Here is a 26,570-nt window from a genome sequence, read left to right as displayed (position 1 = left end):
AATGTAAGGGAGTCCCCTCCCCTTCTCTCTATACAAAAGGGTGTGTGTGTGTATGCATATGTATTTATAGGGGTGTGTGTGTATAAATATACATACATTTTTATATGTGTGTGTATACATGTATGTAGCACAATTGAGATAATAGATTACCAAGCTTTCTTTATACATTATAATGCAAACTATTTATTATATGCTCTCCAAATTAATTTTTAACAGCTGAATAATATCCCACTGTGTGGAAATGTGATCATGTATTTAATCGTTCAATAGCTATTTGAATAGTTTGTTTAGGTTGGATATGTAGGTTTGTTGCTGCCCCTTTTTGGGGGGTTGGTAGTTTGCAATAGTGAAAATTCACCACTTTCTTTATGATTTGGGGTAATCGCTCTGAATCTGTTTCTTCATGTGTAATCTGAGAACAATAATACCTGCTTTATCCATCTCCTGGTTTTGCCATGGGATCATGTGTACGGGATATTTAATTGTTCTTATGACCTTACAGTTGTTTTACTCTGATCGACTTGGTGGCTGAGGAGGCCACAGAAGAGCTGGGAAAAGCTGAGGGGGGTAAAGTACTGGTCTGGGTGTGGAGGCGCTGAGTCGAAAGGTCTCCTGGCCTCTCCAGAGGCCCTGAAAGGTGGGATTCTTGCTTGGGAGAGAGGACTGGGCTAGAATGCAGCTTTGGGAATATCTGGCTTTGTGCTGAAAGAGTGGGTGTTCTCTCTCATATGAAAGTGTATTGTCAGGAGAGACCAGGCCAAGGCCTCAGCCTGAGGGGACACAGGTAGGAAAAGAGCATTAATGAGGGAAGCAGGAGGACCAGTGGAGGAAGGGTGCAGGAAACAGGTTTATATACAGTCAGAGAAGTCAAAAGGAAAGAGAAAGTCAAGAAATTGTTGTTGAATTCCCATTGGACACTCCTCTGGGCTCTCTAAAAGTTGACTCTGTGTTGACTGAGCTCTGCCCACCTTGTTTCACTGAGACTAAATTATGAAGTTAAATCCTAACGGTAGAGAAGCTAACACAGATGAACTAATTTCCATTTCCTTACAAAAACAATCAATATAAACAAAGATGAAAAACAATTGGAGAACTAGAGGTCAATAAATCTATCCCTGAAGCTGATAGCTGTTAAACTCAGGGTAAATTAACCTTTGCAATTATCACTGGGCATCTATAAAACCTGCTAAACATCTTTTGGGTATTAAGGAATATAAAAATCTTCTGAGGGCTCTGTGGAGGGCTCTCTGGATGCGGGGCAGGGGTGGGCCAGAAAGAAGGGCAGGGCCTGGTATGGGCCTGTGGTGGCCGGTGGGCAGATGTGCTTCTTGGGGAGAAGTCTCCGAAGAGGGAAAGGAGGGGAGAGGGTGGCAAGAACACGGTGGAAGGTGTCAGAAGGAAATAGAGAAGGGATCCTTTGATATCCCACCATCCAGAGTAACTCTGGTCCTATTTTAAACTTACGTATGTTTTTGGGGAAGGACAGAGAAGCCAGAGGATCTGGCTTCCAGTTCTGGTTCTGACAGTTTTTAGCCAGATGTTTTTAGTATTCCTGAGTAAACACTGCAGAAGGGGTACTTTTATTCTCTTATAAAGCCCCGTCTTTCTCCAAATAAAGCTCCCTTGCATCTCTTCAGGATTGCTTTCTGGCTCTGGAAAAGCACATCTATTCTTAGGGCTCAATCTAATTTTCTTCTTTGTACCGTTTTCACATATTCTGCCATGAGCTATGGCTTGCCTTTGATCAGAAACCAATGTTACTAAAAGGCGGTAAGAGACAGTGCTGGACACCCATACCCCAGTCATCTAGCTCTGAATCTCAACTTCTCTTCACTGTGGGGCAGGCTCATCCTTGAGTTTTCTCTCATCCTCAAATCCAACTGGTTACCATTCTTGATCTGAAATGACTCAATGCTGGAGTGAAAAAAAATTTCTTAGGACTCAGCTTAAGCACTCTGATGAAGGGGATGTCTGTCTGTCTTCAACACCTCCCTTGGCTCTGCTTTCTACTCCTTCCTCCAATCCTTTCCAATCCCAGCCAATCCTTGCCCATGTGTCATTGGGCTGATGCAGGCAATGTCTGCTGCTTAAAACAGGGCCTTTTTTTTTTTTAATTTTTTTTAATGTTTTTTATTTATTTTTGAGACAGAGAGAGACAGAGCATGAACGGGGGAGGGGCAGAGAGAGAGGGAGACACAGAATCAGAAGCAGGCCCCAGGCTCCAAGCCATCAGCCCAGAGCCCAACGCGGGGCTCGAACTCACGGACGGCGAGATCGTGACCTGAGCTGAAGTCGGACGCTTAACCGACTGAGCCACCCAGGCACCCCTAAAACAGGGCCTTCTGAAGATACAATGTCCTAACAGAAGGAGCCTCATGAAGGAACCTAATGGTCAGTGTTCTAGGCCCCGTGGGAGGTGGTGGGGGATACAAAGGAACCTGGTGCCATCTGCCAACTTAACTTACCTAATCTACCTGGTACAAGAGTACTATTATTGTTGTTAGACTGTCTTCATATACCCTGACAAGCTGCATATCCCTGAGCAAGTTACTTAACCTCCTTCTGTGCCTCAGTTTTCTGGTCTATAAAATGGGGCTATTTATAGTATCTATCCCAGAAGGCTGGTCTAAGGGTTAAATATCATATAAACAATCAGTTCAGTCTCAAGTGCCTTGTATGTGCTTAATTAACATGGAATAAATAAGTAAAATTCAAAACATCACTATTATTTTGCATTCAGTACTAGCCCTCTGGGGCTGGACTCTGGCTGGCACATCCCCACAGCTTCTCATGTTGTTTGATATTTGCCACACCTTCTTAAACCCTACTTCCTCTCCTGTAACCCCAACCCCCGTCTTCTCTCTCTGTCTCAGCGTTATCCTGAGGAAACCAAGGAACCAGACTTGAATGTGGTAGGACAGAGCTGCTCCAGAGGCTTGCCCTGCAGACGGCCCCATTACCTCCCTCCCATATTCTACGCCAACATCTGTGTATCTTCCCAGCATAACCCACAGGCCCCAAATCAGGCATGCTGGACGTGCTCACCAGAACAGCCCTTGACAGAAATTCCCTCCCAGGCATGAAATTGGACGCCTGTACCATAAAAATATCAACTGGGAACCTCCATAAAGCTACATGTCACCAAAATGTTTCTTTTCAGGGTTAGAATGGTTTCACAGAAAGCATATTTTGCTTTTGAGAGGAGAACCTAGAAGCTAGTGGCTGCTCCTGTGGTTTTTCAATAGTTTAAACCAATATTTGGACCCCACCAAAATGTCTCTCTCTTTTTTTATTTCTGGAGAACTGAGTTATAAAATACTGGTTTCTATTAGGGTGTGTCTAGCACTTTCTGTGCCGCCAAGCCTTCCATTTTTATAGTCTGCACACTAGTAGATTTTCCATGAACAGACTCAAGTTTATTCGCAGGCAATGATGTTTAGAAAACCCAATATGAACATAAAGACTGTTCTAAAGCAGCATCAGAATTTGGACCATGCAACTGCCTAAAAAAAAATTTCTGATGTATAAAAAGGTAATATATTTTTTGGCATGCCTTAATATATGTGAAGGACACAGATACTCATCCTCCTTATATGTTTTCTTGGATTAGGTTGGTATAGGAAACTTGTTTTTTAAATGGTTCTCTATCCTTTATTTCTATACTTGCACAGAATACAGCCCAAACACCCACCTACACAGACATTTTACATAAAGAGTTGGAAGCCAAGTGACCGAAAAAAACAAAATCAAATTATGTATACAGTGACTTTATAGAGATTTGCATGTGAATTCAAGTGAGAGCCAATGATAACTCTGGAGGAAAAACAACCAGTTAGAGGATGGTGCTAATGGAAAGTGTGACTATAATTTGATTTTGTTGACAAATAAAAAAGCAGGTACCATATTTTTAAAAAGAAAAATAATGTAGGAAATAAGGCTTTCTATTTGCACACTCACACACATTCTTGTCCCATCTCTAGAAACTTACATGTTGGATACAACCACCATCATGACACCCAATTTTACTTTCTAAGTATGACAACCCTCTTCCCACGAGTCCTCCAAGGGGATCCCCATTGAGTCAGGCCAGGCTCCTCACAGGTTCCTTTCTTCCCTTCCCTCTCTCCTCCCCCCATCTAAATCCTTCACTCTTTCAAGGCTACCCTCAAGGCCCATCTCCTCCATGAAGCCTCCCCATCGGAACTCCAAACCACAATGCTCTGTGCTCCAAACTCTATACCATTTATTGTTGATGCCACCCAGTCATGCAGATTCAGTTATGGATGGCTGCAAATTTCTAGAGGGTAGGGTTACTTCTAATTCCATTTATGTATGCTACCATAGCACCCTGCACCACTCAACATAACACAGATGATCAGTCAATATCTATTGGATTGAGTGGATTGAATAACTGGGTGCAGAGCTATGAGGTCTAGAATGGCTAATTTTGTCTGGCAATCTAAATTGTCCTAATGAGGTCTAGATAAAATTTACAGCTCGGGGCGCCTGGGTGGCTCAGTCGGTTAAGCGTCCGACTTCAGTTCAGATCACAATCTTGCGGTCTGTGAGTTCGAGCCCCGCGTCGGACTCTGCGCTGATGGCTCAGAGCCTGGAGCCTGCTTCCCATTCTGTGTCTCCCTCTCTCTCTGCCCCTCCCCTGTTCATGCTCTGTCTCTGTCTCAAAAATAAATAAACATTAAAAAAAATTTTAAAAAAATTTATAGCTCAATGACTATCTCCTGAGCTTTGCTGGTAGACAGGGCTGCCATCCCTAATGAAACATTCTTGAAGAATTTGGGGGACCACCCGTGGTGGATGCTGCAACATACTGCCCAGGTTCCTCCTCAAGAATGGAGAACCAAGAACTTCACAAGCTGCTGGGGGCATGGCCTGCAGACAGCCCTCAGTTGATGGGAACAGCTTCACCCCAGGTCACACCCTGTTCCTTGGGATGGCCTGCATCTAATGACTCATCACTGTATAAGGGGATATGAAGTCCTGGCCCCTCACCCCAACTCAGAATGGTTCTGAAGGGCTACTGCAGCTCCAGAGCTGGAGGCTATTGTTGGGCGTGCATTGAAGCTCAGTTTCTCACTCTGCCTAGTCCAGTGTTCCTCCCTTCCCCTCTTCTCCCCCAAATAAACTCACTGCATGCTTCGTGGGGAACCAACCTACAACATCATCCATCCATCTGTCTATCCATATACAGGCACACCTCATTTTGTTGCACTTTGCTTAATTCACCTTGCAGATTTTTAAAAATATTTATTTATTTTTGAGAGACAGAGAGCAAGTGGGGGAGGGGCAGAGAGAGAGGGAGACACAGAATTCAAAGCAGGCTCCAGGCTCTGAGTTATTAGCACAGAGTCTGACATGGGGCTTGAACCCACAAACTGGGAGATCATTACCTGAGCTGAAGTCGGATGCTCAACTGACTGAGCCACTCAGGCATCCCCTTTGCAGATTTTTTTTTTTTTTTTTTTTTTTTTTTTTACAAACTGAAGGTCTGTGCCAACCCTGGTGGAGCAAGTCTATCAGTACCACTTTCCCAACAGCATTTACTCACTTCATGTCTCTGTATTACATTTTGGTAATTTTTGAAGTATTTCAAACTTTTCATTTTTTATTATATTTGTTATGGTGATCTGTGATCAGTGATTACAGCTCACTGAAAGCTCAGATGATGGTTAGCATTTTTTTTATCAATAAAGTATTTTTATTTTTGTTAAAGTTTATTTTGAGAGAGCGCACGCACACACATGCACGATGAGTGGGGGAGGGCCAGAGAGAAACAATCCCATGTGGGGCTCAAACTCATGAACCGTGAGATCATGACCTGAGCCGAAGTCAAGAGCCAAATACTTAACCGACTGAACCACCCAGGCACCCCTACCAAAGTATTTTTGCTACCCTAAATTGATTTTTAAGTTAAGGTATGTACATTTTTTTTAAAGATATGATGCAATCGCACACTTCAGAGACTACAATATAGTGTAAACATGACTTTTATATGCATTGGGAAACCTAAAAATTCATTTGACTATTGCAGTATTTGCTTTACTGCCAGGATCTAGAACCGAACCTGCACTATCTCTGAGTTATGCCTCTATCCATCTATCGATGTATGCATGCATTCAGCCAGCCAGCAACCTACCAGTCTGTTTAGGGTCCCTGGGTGGTGCTGGTAGGAAGTGATACAGGTGAAAAAGACCCAATCCTTGCCATTAGGGAGTTAACAATCCAGTACAAGAGATGAGAGATGTACAAGAATAACCATAAAGCAGACAATGGAAAGTGGCTGTTACCAAGACAGAACGTATAAACAAAAATTTGGCTGGCGTGTTATCCTAGGGCAAGGGTCAAGAGTCTTCATGTACTGGTGTAGGCTGTGGCCATCACTATAGATGTCCTGTCTCCCCATCAGATCTCAAACCCTGGAAGACAGGATGGACCCTGCCATTATCTCTCTGCATCTCCCATACTTCCCAACACAGGGTCCCAGATAGTGCAAGAAATCTTAAAACACAGAAGGAAAACAAAGCACTGGAGGAAAGCTTTGGCAGTTCCACCTTATAGGAAAGGTTTCTGGCTGTCTGGCCTTTCAGTGCAGACTTCCCAGGAGGCTCCTCTAGATGCTCTTCCACTTATTTTGTCCATAAAATCTCAGGAACATGAAGGCACAAGACAGGGTCCCGACCCTTAAAGCAGTTACAGCCCAGAGTGTAGATGAGGCAGAGGCTCCTGAAAAGGTCCACAAACAGGAACAAGATGTGGGACTATGACTAACAGGCAAGTGATACCTCATCCTCAGGTGGTCCCTGTGCCAGGTCGGCCAGCCCATCAATGGTCAATCTGTCAGTCAACAAAGGTTACTCAACAGTCTCCTTGAGGAACCTAACACTGAGAATCAACAAACTGTAGAACCTCAAGATCCCCTGAAACCAGGCATGATTTACTGTCTGCAGGGGAAAAGTGCCTTTAAGGAAAGCACCACTGCTATGTGCCTGATTGAAGGACAGGGGCTTGGAAGCCTGGGCTGGGGAGTCCGTCTCCTGGATTTCCCTGCCTCACCCAAGTTGACACGCTAGTCTCCTTTCACTCTCCCTCTCCTTTCACTGCTTTTGTACAATCTGTCGGCAGTGTCTGTTGTTTGTTTCTCTGATGTGGCACTGGCCTCCTTCCTCTTCTGCCTTGCCTTAGAGCCACAACCTCCTCCAATACTGTGGCCACCCCTGCTAGCTGACGCTTCAAGCCTAGGCAGTCCTTATACTTCAGGTCTATCAAATGTGGCTCCCGAAAACCCAACTTTCAGTCCGTCATATCTCTGCACAACAATCAGCTCAATGGGGGCTCCTCTGGCACCATCAGGACCAAGTTATTAAGACCCTCTTCCATGAGGCCCTCCCCTCACTCATATAACTTTATTTCCCAGTACTCCCTAGTATATGCCCTTCACTCCAGTTACCTCCCTGTTTGTGCCTTTGCTCAAGTGGTGTGTGACTTCTGGAATGCCTTTCCTCCTTTTGGCCACCTATTGAAGCCTACCCACTCCTTGCCACTTTATTCACAAAGACCAAGCTTAGGACCTAGGCAATGAGAAGGATGGCAAATACAAAGTTGGGGGCCTGTTTTCCCATTTCTTTTACTGTCTTGATGCTCTCCTACCACATCCTGACTCCACTGCATGGACATGTTTTTTGTAGCACCTACCCAGCTGCGAAGAATCCCCATAAGCTTGATTGCCCTGGACCATCTAGCTGCAGGTAGAAGGAGCTGGTCTGTCCTCAGCTGGGTAGACTATCTTGGTCTTACAAGCCAGAAAGGGAAAAAGCTGACACCACTAATGTTTACTCACTTGTTGCTTCTTAGGAAAGACTCTTAATCACTGCTGAGTTAATATACCAAGTGCTAGAATTTCTGAGAGATGGATGGTGGGTTTGCCAAACCACAGACTGCCAAGTTGGGTCTCTGGAATGAATCCAGTGTTCCATAAACCCTGCGTCTTTTCCAATCATAGAAAGAACCCAAAATCAAAGAAAAGTGGGGTAGAGTTTCAGGCATAGAAGTATCATCCTGTGCTTCCTGAAAAACAGAAAATGCAGTTGGAGACAAATTTCATCTCCCCCCTTCACCCTCTTATGTAGAGCACTGCATTGCTCGATGAGAAATCTGCACAGCAGGCCCCGGGGAGAGCTTTAGACAAGTCTCTGGAAAGGGGTGCAGTAAAGAGTAGGTGGTCCTCAGAGATTTTCTCACTCTTCTGCCAATTTGTATCTTGGAAGGTGACTTTCCAGAAATGGAAAGGAGAATGGCAAGGACCTCCTGTGCCTCTCGCTACCCTGAAGGAAAAAGGTTCACTGGTTGGAAGGGTTATCTCTTCTTCTATTTGAAGTGGCATGAAAGTGGCTAATTTCTACATTAGCCAGTGGATTGGGTAAAGCGTTCTCTGCTTTGTACAACTTTACCTAGAGCTGGAGGAAAAGGGGTGTGAAAGTAGTATTTTGAATGTCCCCATCTTCATTCCTTGAGCTGGAAGATGAAGAGGATAAGAAGAGGTAAATCAAAGATAACCTCCCCCCAAAACCAATAAGCGCGCACGCGCGCACACACACACACACATACACACCAGAGAGAATGAGAGTGTGAAAAGGAGAAAATTCAAAACAAATCTGCTCAATTATATTAATGTAATAATAATGCCAATAATACTAATTGTTTTACACATGCCTACTGATTTACATTTTACAAAGCACCAAGGTACATTATTTAGCAGTATTCTTACAACAAATAATCCAATCAAATGATAATCAAAATAGTAGTTACCATTTACTGAATGATTACCAGGAACACTTTTCATGTGGTATTTTTAAAAATTTATTTATTTATTTTGAGAGAGTGTGTGTGCGCAGAGCCCTACATGAGGATCTATCTCACACACCAAACCATGAGATCATGACCTGAGCCAAAATCAATAGTCGGACGCTTAAGTGACTGAGCCACCCAGGTGCCCCTTCGTGTGATATTTTATTTAATCCTCCTTGTGGTACTAAATGTCATCCCCATTTTGCAGAGGGGGAAACAGGCTTGGAGAGGTTAAATAACTTGCCCAAAGGTAGAGAACGGAACCTAGGTCTTTCTCATCCCAGAGTCCAGGCTCTTGACTTTAATAAGGTACCTCTCACAGGGATTTTTCACAAGTTCGAGAAGGGAAGGCCACTGAGGAGGAAGCAGCCCTTATCATCTCAACACAAGAAGACACACACATGAATACTCCAAGAAGTCCCACTTCCTCTGCTGTCCTCTGTTACAAACTCATCCAGCTTGTAGAGATACAGGTCCACAGATGAACGCCTCATTCCTTGTAGAGACAAAGGTCAACCCCTGTGGATAACATACCTATCATTTAACCTGTATCTGAAGCTGCAGCAAGGGTTTCTATTTGACAGGATGCAGCGACAGCAAGGCAATGAATTAGCATCTAGTTTTGAAGCTTGTTCACGAAGAATACTTTAAGACTGGGGCGCCTGGGTGGCTCAGTCGGTTAAGCGTCCGACTTCAGCTCAGGTCACGATCTCACGGTCCGTGAGTTCGAGCCCCGCGTCCGGCTCTGGGCTGATGGCTCAGAGCCTGGAGCCTGCTTCCAATTCTGTGTCTCCCTCTCTCTCTGCCCCTCCCCCGTTCATGCTCTGTCTCTCTCTGTCTCAAAAAATGAATAAACGTTAAAAAAAAATTAAAAAAAAAAAAAAGACTGGGGCGCCTGGGTGGCTCAGTCGGTTGAGCGGCCAACTTCGGCTCAGGTCACGATCTCGCTGTCCGTGAGTTTGAGCCCCGTGTCAGGCTCTGGGCTGATGGCTCAGAGCCTGGAGCCTGCTTCCGATTCTGTGTCTCCCTCTCTCTCTGCCCCTCCCCCGTTCATGCTCTGTCTCTCTCTGTCTCAAAAATAAATAAACGTTAAAAAAAAAAAAGTTAAGACTGAGAATAATGAGACGGAATGCCATTTAGCAGAATGGCTTGGGATATTCAAATAAATGTTCAACTTGGGAGATTCAAGCACACACAAAAAAAGAAAAAGTGACTGTAGAAAACAGCAAGGTGCAAATGAATGGTGACAGCTCAGAGTTGGCTGTCCTCTTATTCATGGGACCCATATGACCTCCATGGTAGGGTTTGCTGTTAGCAGTGCAGAGACCTGACACAATGCATACATCTGGGATACTCTGTGCTGGGTAGGCTTGGGGAAGAAGCAACAGGACCCTTAAGAATTTCTTCCCTCCCCTTACACTCAAGCACCAACTCTTCTGGAGTGTCTCCTCCCTCCTCTTCTCCCTCTTCTTTCTCTAAGCTTCCTTCTCCTTCCCTTCAACATCAACGTGCACAAGAGATCTGAGGGTGGGGTGGGGAGAGCATGTTAATTCCTGGGATTTTGAGACAGTAAAGTGTCAAGGTCAGCACCCCCTACCCCTCAGCTTTCCAGATATACTTAGATACATACAAACACACTGAAACTTTAAAATGATGTAAGGAGATCCACAAGCCCCCCTGTGAAACAAAATCGTGGTGCTTCATTGCCACAGAAGCATAGAGGCAGCAGAAGGCTCATGTTTATTGGTTATATCCACATATGCCTACACAAAGGAGGTGGCCCTTGCACACACACATGCGCGCGCGTACACACACACACACACACACACACACACACACACACACACACAGGAATCCTCATACATAGGCATCTTGGTAACGCAGCCTTTCCTCTTTGCCTGCCTCATCTCTTCCCCACCCAAAGGTGTTGACCACAGCTGCCCTGTGAAAGGCTGAGGGGTACCACGCAGTGGGAAGGGAATCACTCTGCCCTTGGCTACTGCCTGCTGAGGCGTGGGCAAGGCACTTAGCCTCTCTGGACTTCTGTAAAATGGAGATAATAACCACCTGGCTAGATGCTGTGAGGATGAAGGGGAATAATATATGTAGGGCTTTTGGCACAGCGCCTGGCCCTGTGCTGCCTGATTCCTGAGCCTGCCTTTCCTACACCCACGCCTGGGCTCATAGTGCCTCCTGGCACTTGGTCCCCACTCTCAGGATGCTGGTCTGATACAGGGAAGAGTGGGGACTAGTCTAGGACTTCGGGTGTGTAACAGGAGAGTCTCAGCTCACAGGTCGGCCGGTCAGGGTGGCTTTCAGGGCTCCACGGGTGCCGCGAGCCACGGACAGGTGGGGAGGGTGATCAGGTCTCCGGTGCGCGGACCCGTGGGCGGCGGGGCGGAGCCGGCGGTGGAGGTGGGCAGAGCCCAGCGGTAAGTCGACCCAAGGCTGTGGGTGGCTTCCTCCTGTTGCTCAGTATCAGGGAGAGGCGGGGGAGGACACTCATTTTTTCCAAAGTAAGCATCCACCCATTGCTTCGATAACTATCGATTGTGAAAAGCCGGCGGCGCCTCTTAATGGCGAAGCCCCGCTCCCGCGCGCCCCCGCGGCTGTGTTCCCGGACCCCCTCCGCCGGAACCCACTCTGCCGGTGCGGGACAGCGATGGGCGAACCCTTCTGCACCGCCAGTGCAGGCTCGGGAACTGCAGCCACTAGCTGTGGTCTGACTCCTGCCAGTCCACCCGCGGGTCCTTTCCTTTCCGGAGTCCCCTGTCGCGCCCTCGGACCGTGTCACCTGTTCCGCAGCGTCCCTGGCGCCCCGGGTTCGAGGACGGGGTGGGCGCTCGGAAAGTTCTTTCAAAGGGCAGATGTGTTGCGACCCTCGCTGCAGCAAACTACGGGACGCAGATTTCCCGAACCTTTCCCCACCCCCACGCAGCCCGGGCGACCCGAGCCCGCAGCGGGACGCAGCTGCGCGGAGAGCCACCCGCAGAAGCACCTCTTCTTCCTCCCGCGCGCCCAAGTGCAGTGAGGGAGAAAGCCTCACAGCAAACTCATAGCGCGGAGCAATCCCCAGTCCTGGCCTGGAAGAGATCGGCCTCCCGTCCGGCAGCTCGGTGACATGCTCGCGATTTCCTGCCCTGGCCTCCCCTCCTCCCGGTCCCGGCCCTCCGGGCTGGGCTGCCGCGTCCCCTCGGTACCTGCGGCGGTCACGGGCTCGCCCTCGCTCTGCTCGCCGGAATCCGAATCCATGCTGCGAGCTGCCGGCCGGGCGTCCGCAGCCGCCCGCCCTCCCGTCTGCGGGACGCTCGGGGTCGGCGTCCGAGCTCCGGCTGCCGCGGCGCACTCGGTGCGGGCAGCCGGGCGGCGGCTGGCTGGGCAATGCGCGGCGGCCACGGCCGGGGGTCGACTCCCCAGAGGCGAGCGCCGCCCGCGTCCCGTTCCCCGCGGCCGCCGGCCGGTGCCTGCGCGCGAAGCAAGCGCGGGGCGGAGGGTGGGAGCGCGCGGGGAAGAGAGCGGGAGGGGGAGGGGAGGCGCGAGCAGGGAGGAACGGGAGCGTCCGGCCCCGCGGGTTCCAGACCGGGCTTAAATACCCCGGGGGCGGCGCCGCTCCTCCTACCCGCGCCCCGCGCCCTGGACCTAAGGAGCGCGGCGAGGTCGTGCAGGTCGGCGAGGCCGAGCGGTCTCTTGCTGGGGGCCAACTTGGGACGATTTTGAGGCGAGAAAGCGCCTCTACCGAGTAAGGAGAAGGAGAGGTTCAGGGTGGGAGTCCTGGGGTTGCCCGGGTTCGAGTCCTCCAGCTCGGAGACCTTAGAAGAGAGACTCAACCTCTCTGAGCTGTTTCCTCACTTGGCAAATGGGGAAATGACAGTTGCTTTTTGTCGGGAATGTTGTGGGGGCGTAAATAAGATCATGCACGTGAGGAGCCGAGAACGGGGCCTGGCGCTTGGCGAGGAAGCGAACAGCACCCGGCAGGTACGCTCGCTCCGGCGGCGCGTCTCCCCCGCGTGGGCGGGGCGGGCGGGGCGGTCGCGGCGCGAGGCCGGCGCTGGGAGCCGCGCGCGTGGACACGCCCTGCCGGCTCCGGCCCGCCGCTTCGCGCCGCGAACTCGTGCCAAGACCGGGTTTGAAACCTTGTCTTTCTCCTTAACACGGAGTGCTCCACATCCTCAATATCCCCTGCCCTTTCACTTTCTAAAGAGGTATTTGCGCATTTACTTCGTCATTAAGAGAGGAAACTACCATACTAGGGAAAACGCCCAGAGCAGGAGCAGTAAGGCCTCAGGAGATCCTTGGTTGTTAATTCTCAACCATCCGTGCAGTCTTCCTGTCTCCCTGAATTATCGGCTCCAACACTTATGTAACCTCAGGCCAGCTTCCCTGTATATTAAGTTCCACAGAGAATGAAAACTAACTTTATTGACCTGAGCAAAATGAGATGAGGAAGAGAAAGTCTACTAAAGCCATTTAATTGTTTTCTATGTGCATTTGTTTAATCTGCACAGTGACCCAGTGGAGAGTTGAACTATCTGCAAATGCTTTTCTGGAGATTCAAATATAGTCGAAAGTTGGCCATTTCGTAGAATTCGACCTATGTTATTATCCTCATTTTATAGATATGGAAACCGAATTTCAGGAAGAGTAGATAACTTTCTTGTGGTCTCAGGTCCAGTAAGCCGGTGGGCTGGGACTTGAAATCAGGCTTATCTGATGTCCAGATAGGCTCCTAACTGGTAGGGTATAGGGTCACAGGTGAGTTTGGCCTGTTGGCTACCTGAGGGCTTCCTCCTTTAGTGAAGGTATGGGCTTCACAGAGTACAAATAACAGTTCTTCTACTTTGTCCTCAGAAAACATTTTCTAGATGGCCAAACTCAGGACTTTAGTTGACAAAAGTTGGATGGGTTTCCACAGAACAGTCATAAGAGTCTCATACTAGATGTGTGATCTTGGGCAAATGGCTTAACCTTCAGTTTTCTCATGTGCTGGCATCTCCTTCATAGGGTGGTTGTAAGGGAGTAAATGAAATAATGTGTGTGGAGGCTATTACTCAATTCCTGGCACACAGCTAATGTTTGGTAAATGGAAAGTACATTACTTCTTAGATCTAATGGATCCCATTTAGAAAAAACAATATTTTAAAATCACATTTTTAAGTGAAAAGAAAAAAGTACCAGCAACATTTGGGTAAAAGTTGATATTCAAAAATAAATAGCTGGGATCATTTAAAAAGTTTGCTATCATAGCTTTGCATTCTTAAGGAAAAACAATGATGGTAGCATCAGAGAATAGAGCATATTGGATTGGAAAGACCTCCAGCTTCCTCTGAAAGCCAAACCTTGATCCAACAATAGGAAATGTGAAACTTTCTTCCCTTAGACCTTCTTTTCTGGCATTTGGTAGAGGATTGTTTGGTTTTTGTTTGTTTGTTTTAGTGGACAGGTGGTCTGGGTTGAAGGGTGAGATAGACAGAATCCCACTCAGGTAATAAAGGAAATAGGGAAGCTCACCACTGGAACTTGATTAACAGTAAACCAAGTATGGGGAGCACACATTTATGACACATAGAGGCCCACCAGCCATTGGATCTTTACTGAATAATAAGTACATTTCTACTCAGAGGTAAATTGCTGGGGGTGGGGAATGCTGGTCAAAGTGCTTTTGGAAAGTCTATGATGTGAGTCTTCAGAAAAACAACACCTATTCATTTATCTGTTCCTATGTTCAGTCATAGTATATTTCTGCAAAAAAAAAAAAAAAAAGGCAGACATAGAATGAAAAATTGAAAGTGGAATTAAACAATGGAGAAGAGAGATCCAAACTAAATAAGGTTTCCATTCCAATTTCCTATGATATACAGGCTGTTGTCATGGGATAGCAAGACAAAGGGAAATGACTGCTGGCATGCATATGTGTTTAATGAGGAACATTAGTGGAACATACCTTATCTGTCCTCCCAGTGTGGAAAAATCTGTATAAGAGAAGGAAGTCCTTAAAATAGCATCTCATGGCCATCACCCCCACAAAAACAGTGAAATCTGAGGTGCTGAATCTCCTTTACAAACCAATCCTAGTATATTTCTTAAAAAAAAAAAAAAAAAAAAAAAAGGAAAGAAAAAGCTCTTAGAAAAGAGGAAAGGATTTCCGTAGTTCCTCTGTGTATTTTTAGACGAATGGCATCACTTTGCAGACTTGAATCTAGAGTCTGAGGGTTATAAACCACTTTCCTCAGTGTTTCCACTACATCTTTGCAGTCTGGCTGCTTTTCAGACACACAAGTTTCTAACTCTTAGTGGTCATTCCTTAGCTTCAGCTAACGAAGTCTTTTGGCTTTTTAAGGAACTTGCCTGTCTGGTGGGAAAAGCCTATCTACTTGTAAGGTGTCAAGAAACAGATAATAAAATAGATCCATTTCTGCTAACACAATAATACTCTTTAATCTAAGCCAGTGCTGTGACTCATCTGCCTGTCTCCTTTTGTGGGATGGAAAGGGAGCTGTCTGTAAACCTTCGGGCAAGCAGCCTGGAGAGGGGAGGAGGTTCCTCTCACACGCTAGGGCTGCTGTTCTGCTTCAAAACCCTACAGAGCTCTGGAACTGCCTTTTTTCCTAGGCTGAAGCAGCCCTTGGTATTTCAGGATGAGAGGTTGGCCAGGACAGCCCCATTTTAAATAACTTGTCTCAAAGTGGATGCTGGCACCAAGGAAGCTTCTGCCCAGAGCAAGGGGGCTTTCATGGCTCTCTCGGCAAGCTGTACAGTGAGGTCTGAACTGTCTTTATATCCATCTGGTAGAATGAGGTGCCAGAAGACAGCCTTGAAAGAAGGGGCTTTTCCTTTTCCTTTTTTTTTTTTTTTTGGCTAGCAAAAATAAAGTTTTATTGTTCTGCATTCCTTATTTCAAAAGTATCACTGTAGAAAAATTAAAAATTAAAAAAATAATATTTCTACCAGTTGCATAACTGTTAACACATCTTTTGAGTAATTTCTCTCCTTGTGTATGGCATTCTCCTTTTTTAACTTGCTTTTTCCTTTTAATAATATGTTGTGAACATCATTCCATCTACTTTTTGAAAACACGATTTGCACAGTATTCTGTTGTATGAGTGTATCATAATGTAGTGAAATAGTGCTCTAGGATTGGGCATTTAAGTTGTTTCCAAATTTCTGCTATAATTGACAGCTCAGTAAACATCTTCATCTCTAAATCTTTGCATACATCTTTAATCAATGTCTGTAAACCTTCAGCAGCCTCATTTGTTCTTCTTGGGAGAGAGAAACAAGACAGAAAATTGTAGCTAACAAAATAATTGCTGTATGTATCTCAAGACTTTATGATTATCAAGAATTTTTGTGGGCATGATCCCCTCTCAGCACCCTGGGTGAGTTATTTGAGTTCATTCTTGTATTTATCAAGCATTGATTGAGCCTAGAGGGGATCCCTATCGGTTGAGGACAGGAGTGGAGATTTCCCTTTCACGTTGTCTTTGTGGGCAGTGTGTCCTCTGCACAGCTCTATCCAAGTCTGTACACCTCGTGGGAGGCAGACTGTTGGGCGTCAGGCCGTTCTACGTTCTTAGCTTTTGCCCTCATGAGCTGCCTACAGGATAGCTTCTGGAGCAGCTAATGCAGTTATAGTGACTCTAAAGCACTGATTCAGAGGAAGAAGGTAATTGAGAAAGAGGGGAAGAGGAAGAGAAAGAAAGAAGAAAGCTCTATGGGCCCAATCTCTGTTGTGCCCCGGCCCAGCTTTCTATGGGCTTATTTGCAAGTCTTTTAAACAGCAAGACCAGGATCATAGGGGTCAGCCCTTCTGGGACTCTCCCTGATCACATATGGTGTCTGGTCCCACTTGTGGCATTCACAGTGGGGGCTGCAGGATGTGACTGTGCTGTACTGGAGCTGTTCTTACAAGGATCCACAGGGCTCCTATGTGGGCACCCTAAGTGACCACTTCACCTGTGCCCAGTGCCTTCCCATCATCATGTGGCATGGAAAGGGTCAAAATTGTTCCCACTGAGGGGAAGACAGTTAAGACCCACACGGCTTAAGCAGTGACAGAGTCCTTACAGTTTTCAGGAAGATAGAAGAGAACTCAGAGACTGCAAAGGGGCAGTATTGCCCAGTTTTCAAAAGGAAAAAGGAATAGGTTCCAGGAATAACAGATTGGTGACATTTTTGGTGCCCTCTAGCAAAAGTCTGGAACAAACAGGGTTATACACACTTAAGAAAATGATGATCACCAGTAGCCAACATGGGTACATTATCCGTCTCATCAAAATAACCTTGTTAACTTTCTTTAAACAGGGTCACTAGATGTCTAGTGACATCAAGATAATTTTATTCAACTTCAAAGTAGCAAATATTAGTTGAGTACCCTTTTTGTGCTTCAGGTGCAAAGTGAAGGGAACTGGCTGCCACACATACCATATATTGTTATTTAAGTAAAGACTTTGATGAAATCTTGCATAATTCCCTTGTTGTTAGGTGGATCTAGAGCTGGTTGAATGATCCTACCCAGTGAGTCTTGATTCATGATCCTGAGTTAATTTGGACAGAAGTCTCCAGTGTAAATGACACAGTGCTCTGTCCTTGGCTCTGGTCTATTCTACTTTGTTATTTTATTTTTTATTTTTTTATTTTTTAAATGTTTATTTTGAGAGAGAGAGACAGAGAGAGAGAGAGAGAGAGAGATTATGAGCAGGGGAGGAGCAGAGAGAGGGAGGGAGAGAGAGAATCCCAAGCAGGTTCTGCATTGTCAGTGCAGAGCCCGACACAGGGCTTGAACTCACAAACCACGAGATCAGGACCTGAGCTGAAATCAAGAGATGCTTAATTGACTGAGCCACCCAGGTATCCCTACTTTTTTTCTTTTTTTAAATCAGTGATTTAGAAGATGAATTAGGTTCTGCTTGTCAAATATGTACCCTTCTAGGACAAGTCAGGGAAGACATGGAATCACATGGAAAAGATAAGTGGGTCTTGGTGGTCCATGAACTCAATGTGAGTCAACAGTGGGATAACAGCTATGTTGCTAAAACAAGGGTGGGCATAATCCTGTGTTTGAGCTGATGTTATGGATACCTGGGGTCTTATGAGCATTTGGTACCACATTTTCAGGAGACATACCAGGGAGCTCCCAGAGAAGGGGAATTAGGACAATGATAGAATGGTTTCCAAACCATTCTTTGTGAGGAAGTTTGAATATCATTCCAGGGAAGAAAGAAAACAGGGATGGGTGTCCTCAAATGTGGAAGAGACCTGGACTCTAGGCTGATGCAGGATCAATAGATGGATGTTATAAGAAAGTAGAATTTGGATTTTGTGCCAGTCCTGGCCTGCCTGTTCTCAGATCCATTCCTTGCCATTTCCCTGCTCTGTATGGAAGAAGTGCTGATCCCTGCAGTCTGTGTGTGCCAGGGATATTCTCTCCAATTGTCTGTCCCTCAGATATTGGCACCTCCTCCATGGCTGCATCTCCTCCGTGGCTCTTCCAGCTCCTACCAGACGGACTCACTGTGGTTCCAGCTTCCATCAGGTGACCACAGCCTCTGGGCTCCACAACCGCACCTCCTCCCCTTTGTCCCTCTAGGCCATGGCAGTGGCTTCCTGCTCTTGCTAATATCTAGCTTCCTTCACTGTCCTCTGTTTGGCTTCTCAGCTCTTCAGTCACCTCTGTGGCCAATTCCCAGCATTACTCCTGGAAACGTAAAATAGTTTCCACTTTCCTAGTTGGGCCTTATGAGTATAGACACACAGAAAGCAGAAAGACTATTCTAATGATTACAGGTGGATGACCACATTGTGGGAACCTGGAGTCCATGATCTTTAGGGTTCCTTTAGAAGTTGGAGCACAGAGGGGAAATGACATGCTCAGATCCCAGAAGGGTCAGAGTTGGGACTGGAACTCGAGGCTCCTGACCCCTAGACTAGCACTCTTTTTTTGATGTTAGCTCTCACCTCCTCTGCAAATATCTTTATTAACCGTCCACCCATAGTTTCTGTTAATCACTCTTCTGATCTATGGGAGGGAAAATTGAGTCTCCTAAAGTCTTTTTTTTCCTTTTAATTCTCTTGTAATTATGGGACAACCCAGTTCAATAATGCTTACTCGCTAATTATTTTACAGAACAAATACTGCTTGCCAAGTGTTGAGTGGAACCTTTTTTTCCCCTCCATTCGAAGCATTTTTACTTAGAAAAGCTAAATACATGTTCCAATATAAGAGGTTCCATTTATGCAAGTTTCTGATTTCGAGGGCTATAGAAGAGGGAGGGGATGTTAAAGGTCATAAATCCCATTACTTTAGATATAAAGAGACATGTCCAGGAAGATGGAGTGACTTGCCCAAAGTTAGCGGCAGAAGTGGGACTAGAACCCAGGTCTCTGGCCCTAGTTCAGGGCACTCATCATAGTACTATGCTCCTTTATGGGCTGTTTACTATTCCTTACTACATCTGGTTTTCAGTCTGCTTCTAACTTCTGCAAATCTCTCTCCTCAATACTGATATTTCCCCTTTTATCATCTCTTGCACACTAGTGTTCTAGTAGCCCATATCCACCTGGAATGGAATTATTAAAAGCAGGACTTGACCAACCCCTCTTTAATTTCTTCATCTCATCAATGACTCTTTCCCCTTTCCCTTCCCTTTCTTTCCCTCCCTTCCCTTCCCTCCCACTTCCCTTCCCTCCCCTCCCACTTCCCTTCCCTCCCCTCTTCCTCTCTACTTTGTCCCCTCCCCTTCTTCCCCTCCTATTCCCCTTCTTCTTGCCCCTCTCCTCCCCTTCTTCCCTCCTTCTTCCCCCTCCCATCCATCTCATCCCCTTCCTCCTCCCTCCCCTCTGTTCCCTTCCCCCCTCCCCTCCCCTCTCCTCTTCTGGATTTTTAAATTTTCCAGTTCTCTTTCCTCTCTAGCCAACATTTTCTTTCCCACCAAGTCTTCTCTTAGCATTGTTCTTTAATTGATTCCTCCCTTCTGTGTTCAAAGCCCATCTGCCTGGTTGAAGCCATCAACACTTTTAAGGGAGAAATCTTTCAAGCACTGGATCTGATTCCTGGTTGCCATAAACCTTTGATCATTCTCTGAGGAAAGCCATAAATTAATGTCATCCCTTGGAAGGACCCCTGGGCCTACCTCTATTACTTCCCTGGCCTCTTGCCTGTGGATGTGATCATCTTAACATCTCAGACAGTATGGCATAGGTGGGAAATCCTCCCATAGCCAAAAATATCAAATTTATTTTAGTTCAAACCATTACCACACATCATCCCATGGTAGTTTTCAGTGTTTCAACAACTTTCTTTTTTGGCTGTCAGTTTTAGCTGGATTTTAGATCTTTCCAAATTTGTATTATCTAGACATTAACAAGCGGTTAGCTTTATTGAAGCTCTTTCAGGATAACATCATTACAATATTTGAGTCACAGTGACCTTGTTCAAAAGCACTAATCCTCCCCCCAAACAGACACATTGATACCATATTTCCAGTTGGCTTAATGGTATTCCAAATTCTGTGTTACTTTTTTCCAGTGTGGATTGTCAAGTCAGATCATTGTCAAGAATCCAGGAACTCAGTTCACCCTTCACATTCGTATAATTCATACTTTCATTTCTTTTGATGAAGTTGATGAGTCCAAGGATCAAGTATTAGGTTTCTGTCCCGGGAAACAAGTGAAGGGGATACCTATCACCTTCTGTAGTGCAGGACATTGCTGCAAGAGTTAATAGGAATGGGGAGTGGCACACAGGGGCGAGGTCAGCTCTGGACGCTGGATCCTAGCCCCATCATTCTCTCCCTTCCCAGATACAGAGTGGAGGGTGGGGTCAGTGCAACGTGGACTCTCAGTTCCAAATAATCACATCTTTCCAAAGTCTCCATCAGCACCCAAGGTGCCAACAGCTCCCGGTTCCTCAGGCTCAGAGTCTTCAAATTAGTTCTCTGATTTTTGTTTTTCTTTCACTTTGGCACCCATAGTCCTGTCAAATTCTAATGCTATTTCTCCATAGGTCTCTCTCTCCTTTTTTAAAAGTTTATTTATTTATTTTGAGAGAGAGAGAGAGCGCGCGCATGAGCGAGAGGGACAGAGAGAGAGAGAGAGAGGGAAAGAGAATTATAAGCAGGCTCTGTGCTGTAAGTTTTTAAAAAAATTTTCAATATTTATTTATTTTTGAGAGAGAGAGACAGAGCATGAGCAGGGGAGGGGCAGAGAGAGGGAGACACATATTCCAAAGCAGGCTCCAGGCTCTGAGCCATCAGCACAGAGCCCGACACAGGGCTCAAACCCACGAACTGTGAGATCATGACCTGAGCTGAAATCAAGTGTCCCGTGCTTAACCATCTGAGCCACCCAGGCGCCCCTCTCCACAGGTCTCTTGATTTTATCTTTTCCTTTCCAAATCTGCAGTTTCCCTCCTCCCAGCTCTTCACCTGTGTCTTTGGTTGCTGCAACAACATTTTCCCCAGCCTTGCCCAAATCCCACTACACCCAAGCCAGAGCTCAAGCTCTGTCTTTTTCATCTGAGAGCTGTGTCTTTACTATCTTACTCTGCTCCCCATGCACAGAAGAGCCCTGAATACATGTCAAAACAAAGAACTAGCCAGAGACTATGCAGTGATGGGTTTGTTCCATGCCCACCCCATTTCAGCCTCTCTCTGCTTCTTTCTTGCCCCACACTTAATTTCTCTGGCTCTGTTTGCTGCAGCCCCATCCCTGTCATGTGGGTTCCTTGCTCCTCTTCTCCCCAGCATAAAGCCTGTCTCCTTCCTGTCAGCCAGGGTGCTTTGCTGTGATGGCTGGAGGTTTTGACTCTCTGGCTTGGCCTGGGTTCCTTCTCCCTGGAATTATCCTCACAGGAACTTGAGGCCAGCATGCCCTGGTTTTCTTGGAACCCACTTCTTCTTCTTGGCTTTTCCCCTGGACCACTAACTGTTGGGTAATTTCTGCCGTGGTGGAGTGAAGACACCTGGATTTTTGTCCTGGCTGTTCATGACCTTGATATGTGACTTTAAATAAGGGATGTTTGTCCCAGCCCTCTTCACAGGCCAGTTCTGAGGACCTTCAGCTTGCCATCTCACGTGTCTTGAACATGCCCCTCACTTTCCTGTCATGCCTGTGCCTGTCCTGACCAAGTCCCTTCCACTGCCAAGATGAGGGAGGGGGTGAGTCTTGTTTGTAACCTGGCGTCCAGCGTACCCTGGACCCTGCATGTCCAGTGACCCACAGTTTCTCTTTGGCTTTGCCCCACAGTTCATGTATACTTGAACACATGTGCTTGGTTTTACCTCAGTTTCCCCACTTGCACTTATGTGTCCTTCTTCAGACTGTAACCCCACCCTGGACACTGACTCTTTTGGAGGTCTGGCTGTATCCTATCATTTGAGGTAATACAAACAAGTCAGTTTTCCTCTCCAGAGAGTTTGCCTAATACACACTGCAATTTGTGGACTCTTACTTTACTTCAAAAATTAGTTTGATTGGATATTTTTGAGTGGTTTAAAAAATTTCTTTTAAACAACCAGTTGTCTTACAGTGCATTTTAAGAATATAACCAAGAACCAGGGAAGTTAGACAGTAAAGGCTCCTGGGCTATCACAGAAGTTATCTATTACTCGAAGGGGGGTCCCTTAGGCTCTCAGTCATAGTCTAGTTTTCCTTCTTTACCCTGAATTTCTGTCAGGGGCGAGGATGAGAGGGAAGGGTGGAGGCCCCCTCTGTGCAGCTCCAGAGCCACAGAGGAGGAGTTTCTGTCCTGCACACTCATCTCCCCTACGTCCTGGCAGCTTCCTACTGCCAACACCCTCAGGCTTCTGGAAGTGCCAGGGAGCTAAGGGGAGCAGCCTTTAAAGAATGACAGACAGGATTTGGGGATAAAATCTAGGTTCCTGCCCCCTATGTGGGACAGCTTTGCACTGTGTTGTGGAAGTCTCAGTGTCTTGAGCCCCAGCTGCTCCTGGAGGTAAGTAAATTGCACCTGTAAGTAATGCACCTACCGGTCTGGGCTGCCTCCCCTTTCCTTTGTCACTCCCAGCCCCCTACTGGTGCTTCCTGGGATCACCTCCCAAACAAACAACTTGCCCTCCAATCCTTATCTCAGGGTCTGCATCTAAGGGAACCTGTCTTCATCATGCCACAAGAACAGAAAGCTGAGAAATGATGGAAAGAGAAAGCAGAAGACCTCCGAGAAAGCAGGCCCAGGAACTAAGGTATTTTGGAGCCCGGGGGTCATTCAGCAGGGATCACTGGGACTTGAGGTTTTGTGGCATAATGACTATACACATAGTGGTGATCTAGAGATAGTGTGTTCTCTTGAGGAGGCTGGGGAAGAAGTGCATTTTAGAAAGGTTTCTGCCTGAAGAGTGAAAATAGGTTGTGATTCCTTGACTATCCAGAAGTTTGAGTTTCTTAGACACCCCTTTCCCCAATAGCCAGGATTTATTGGGTTTTCAGTTGGGCTAAAATCATGGCCTTCAAGCTTCAAAGCTCCTGGTTCCAGAAGTTTGATTCTTTAAGATTTTTATTCTTTATGTTTTTCATGGTCCTTGATTTCATCCCTTCCCATATCCCCTGTTTGCATAATGGAGTTCTTTTTTTAAAGTCTGCCTTCCCATGGAAGCCCCTTTTGCCCCTTGGCCATTTCAATGGCTCTTCTTGTGCATGATTATCTCCTTCTTGGGGTAAAGGGATCAGTTCTGCATTTGGTATTCCAAGGACCAATGCACTGAGATTTGTACTTCTGTTTTGTTTCCAGTCCAAATTGATTATTTTTTTCAGTTTTCATCCAGATGTTTGATATCATGTAAACACAGCTTGAAAGTGTGCCTGAACTGCTTACAGATGTACACCCGTGAAATCCTTTCCAAATTATATATAATGATGCTCTGGGTCTATTTATATCTATGTCATAGTCTCTGGCTTGAGTTTTAGCTGTAAGACTAAGTTGGAAAGAAAGTGAAAAATTCATGTGTGGGGGTGATGTGTCTACTTGATTAAAGACTCCAGATATTGGGAAATATTCAGGAATTGATGTCATTTTCTACTGAATGCTGGCATGTCTGTAATTGTGGTGTTATGGACTGAATGTGTTCAATTCATACATTGAAGCCCTAACCCCAATGTGATGGTATTTGGAGATGGAGCCTTTGGGAGTTAATTAGGATTATATGAGGTCATGAGGGTGGAGCCCTTATGACAGAATTAGTGCCCTTATAAGAAGAGATATAAGAGAGGTCCTCCCCATCTCCCTGTCCCCCATATTCATGCTCACACAAAGAAAAGGTCATGTGAGCACACAGTGAGAAGGTAGCCATCTGCAACCAGTGAGGGGAAAGCTCTCACCAGAATCTGACTGTTCTGGTATCCTGATCTCAGACTTCCAGCCTTTAGAACTGTGAGAAGCACCAGTCTATGGTACTTTGTTAAGGCAGCCTGAGTAGAATGATGCACATGGAGACCCAGATCTGTTGATACATTTAGCATATTGTCACTGTGACTGTCAAACCTGCAATATACCCCTTAGACTAAGCCAAGACCTCCTCACCTGGTGTTTGGCACCAGGAAGTTACCTTTAAGCCTTTTATATCTACTTTACATCTACTCAATTCTTACCAAAAGCTTGGTTGCAGGATATAGTGCTTATGGGTGATGATATAGCAGATTGTATTTTCCAAAGATGGCAGCAACAGTGTTTCCCATACATATACTTTTCTACAGCATAACCTTGATAGGCCTCCCATTAAGAAGTTGTTCCCTGCCCTGTTTGTTGTTGTTGTTCCCTGCCCAACTTCCTGGCCCACAAAATTATAAACAAGATAAAATGGTAGTTGTGAGCTTCTAAGTTTTGGGGCAGTATGTTATGCATACCTAGTAACTGGGACAGATGTACATTTTATTGATTACTGTGAATAAAATCCTACCCCTGGATCTTTTGAGCAGCCCTCAGGTGTGGTGCCCTGTTTTGTACCAACAGACAGGATCAGAGACAGCTATTCTGTGGAGATAGTGTTGAGGATGGGACAGAGTTCACTTAGAGCTTAGTGCAGGAATAATTATACCACCTGGGAGCAGCTTTTATGTAACAAACACTGTGAATCTTATCATTGCTCAGCATTCCCTCTTTGCTTTGGCTTCTAGGAAGCTCAGGTCAACCTTGTGACCAACTTATAACAACTACTCTTCCCTCTTTGTATCCTCCTATATTTATTTTTGTAAGCCTCCTCAAAATACTTTTGGATCAAGGTGGGGTATAAATAAATTAATGGGAGAACAAATGTCCCTCAAATCACTCTAGTATTTGAGAGTGTTCTTAGACTGAGTTGGTTCCAACATTGCTTTACTATAGCTAAAAACCAAAATATTCTACATTCTCTAAAATAAAATACAAGAAACTAAAAGGGGCAGTCTAGACCAGAATTTATTTTGAGAAAGGAAGAGAGAGTACAAGCAGGTGAGGGGCAGAAAGAAAGGGAGAGAGAATCCCAAGCAGACTCTGCACTGTCAGTGCAGAGCCTGACATGGGGCTCAATCTCACAAACCCATGAGATCATGACCTGAGCCAAAATCAAGAGTCAGATGCTTAACCAACTGAGCCACCCAGACATCCCTAGACCAGAATTTAAAAGGAATAATTATTCACTGCAAAGTAATATTATTTAGTAAGCAAAATAATGAGGGGTTTAGGGAAGATAATGTTTATTGAGCACTCCCAGGCATGTTATAGATCCTTTATGTACCCAATTTTACTTAATCATATTTAATCCTGATGAAACAACCACGTGGGCATAAAGTTGTCTTATTTTACAAATGAAGAAGCTGAGGCTCAGAGAGGTTAATAAGTTGTCCAGGGTCACTCAGCTAACTGGGAGACCTGAGATTCAAACTCCATTCACTTTCCAGTTATGGTGGGTACTGATGACAACTTTGAGGCCCACATAGGTTAGAATACTTCTCCAGGCATAGATCAAAACCTATCCAAGTGAACACTGTGCAGGTACATCTCTTTCCTGGGAGTGGGATTTTGTTGTAACTGGTCCTGGCTGAGGAGGGATTCGGTGCCCTGGGATGCAGCAGGCATGGAAAGTGAGCTGCAGGAGTGAGAGCAGTGACCCATCTACAAGGGACAAGCCTCTTACACAATCATCACTTTCTGAACTCACACTTTCAGAATGGGGTGTTTTGTTTTCTTTTGCCTGTTCCATATTATCATCACCATGCCCCACCCTCCCCTGGAAAATATCATTGCTTCTTCAAGAAGGCTCTTGGGAAAACCTCTCAGATGTCGGCCATGGCTGTGGGTGAGTTTTCTGTCACACTCACCAATGTGACAGTCTCAGTCTGCTTATTTCTGGGCACTGTCACAGAGAGACATTTGCCACTTCTTCCCACATATGGACAGGAACTAGAGAAATGTGTTTTTGGTATTGAAATAATTCTTCAGCCATGAGCAGATTGGGCAAGCATAATGACCATGGGCTTCTGAGTGGGGCTTGAACATTCTTGCACTTTGGGTCATGAATTGTTCACAGTAATGATACCCTGCTCGCTGTGTCCTCTGCCAGACACTGATTTTAAGCACCACAGAGAAAAAGCTCTGACCTGTGGGCAAGAATGCTATCCAAGCTCTAGCCACAAGCCATCATTCATCTGGCTAATGCCACTGAAACTAGGACTTAAATTCTCAAACTTCTGTAATTACTTGTCTGCATAGATGACCTTTT

The 26,570-nt window shown here is 45.8% G+C and overlaps 1 protein-coding gene and 1 long non-coding RNA gene across 2 annotated transcripts in view; one reads left to right on the top strand and one right to left on the bottom strand.

The window, feature by feature from the left end:
• TNFAIP8L3 (TNF alpha induced protein 8 like 3) overlaps positions 1-12,429 on the bottom strand; it is a 36,368-nt gene extending 23,939 nt beyond the window's left edge. The window contains exon 1 of the mRNA XM_060618533.3: positions 12,063-12,429. Coding sequence (XP_060474516.2) covers positions 12,063-12,114 — 52 coding nt within the window. The 5' untranslated portion in view covers positions 12,115-12,429. The remainder of the gene's footprint in view (positions 1-12,062) is intronic.
• The window catches only part of LOC132669120 (uncharacterized), a 39,874-nt gene continuing 25,645 nt past the window's right edge, over positions 12,342-26,570 (top strand). The window contains exons 1-2 of the long non-coding RNA XR_009606012.3: positions 12,342-12,837; positions 22,952-23,060. This is a non-coding gene — a long non-coding RNA (uncharacterized LOC132669120). The remainder of the gene's footprint in view (positions 12,838-22,951; positions 23,061-26,570) is intronic.

The sequence above is a fragment of the Panthera onca genome, chromosome B3 (genome assembly GCF_046562875.1).
Source record: "Panthera onca isolate mPanOnc1 chromosome B3, mPanOnc1 haplotype 2, whole genome shotgun sequence".
Lineage (NCBI taxonomy): Eukaryota > Metazoa > Chordata > Mammalia > Carnivora > Felidae > Panthera > Panthera onca.
The sequence above is the reverse complement of the archived record's forward strand: the minus strand, read 5'-3'. Positions and strand labels throughout refer to the sequence as shown.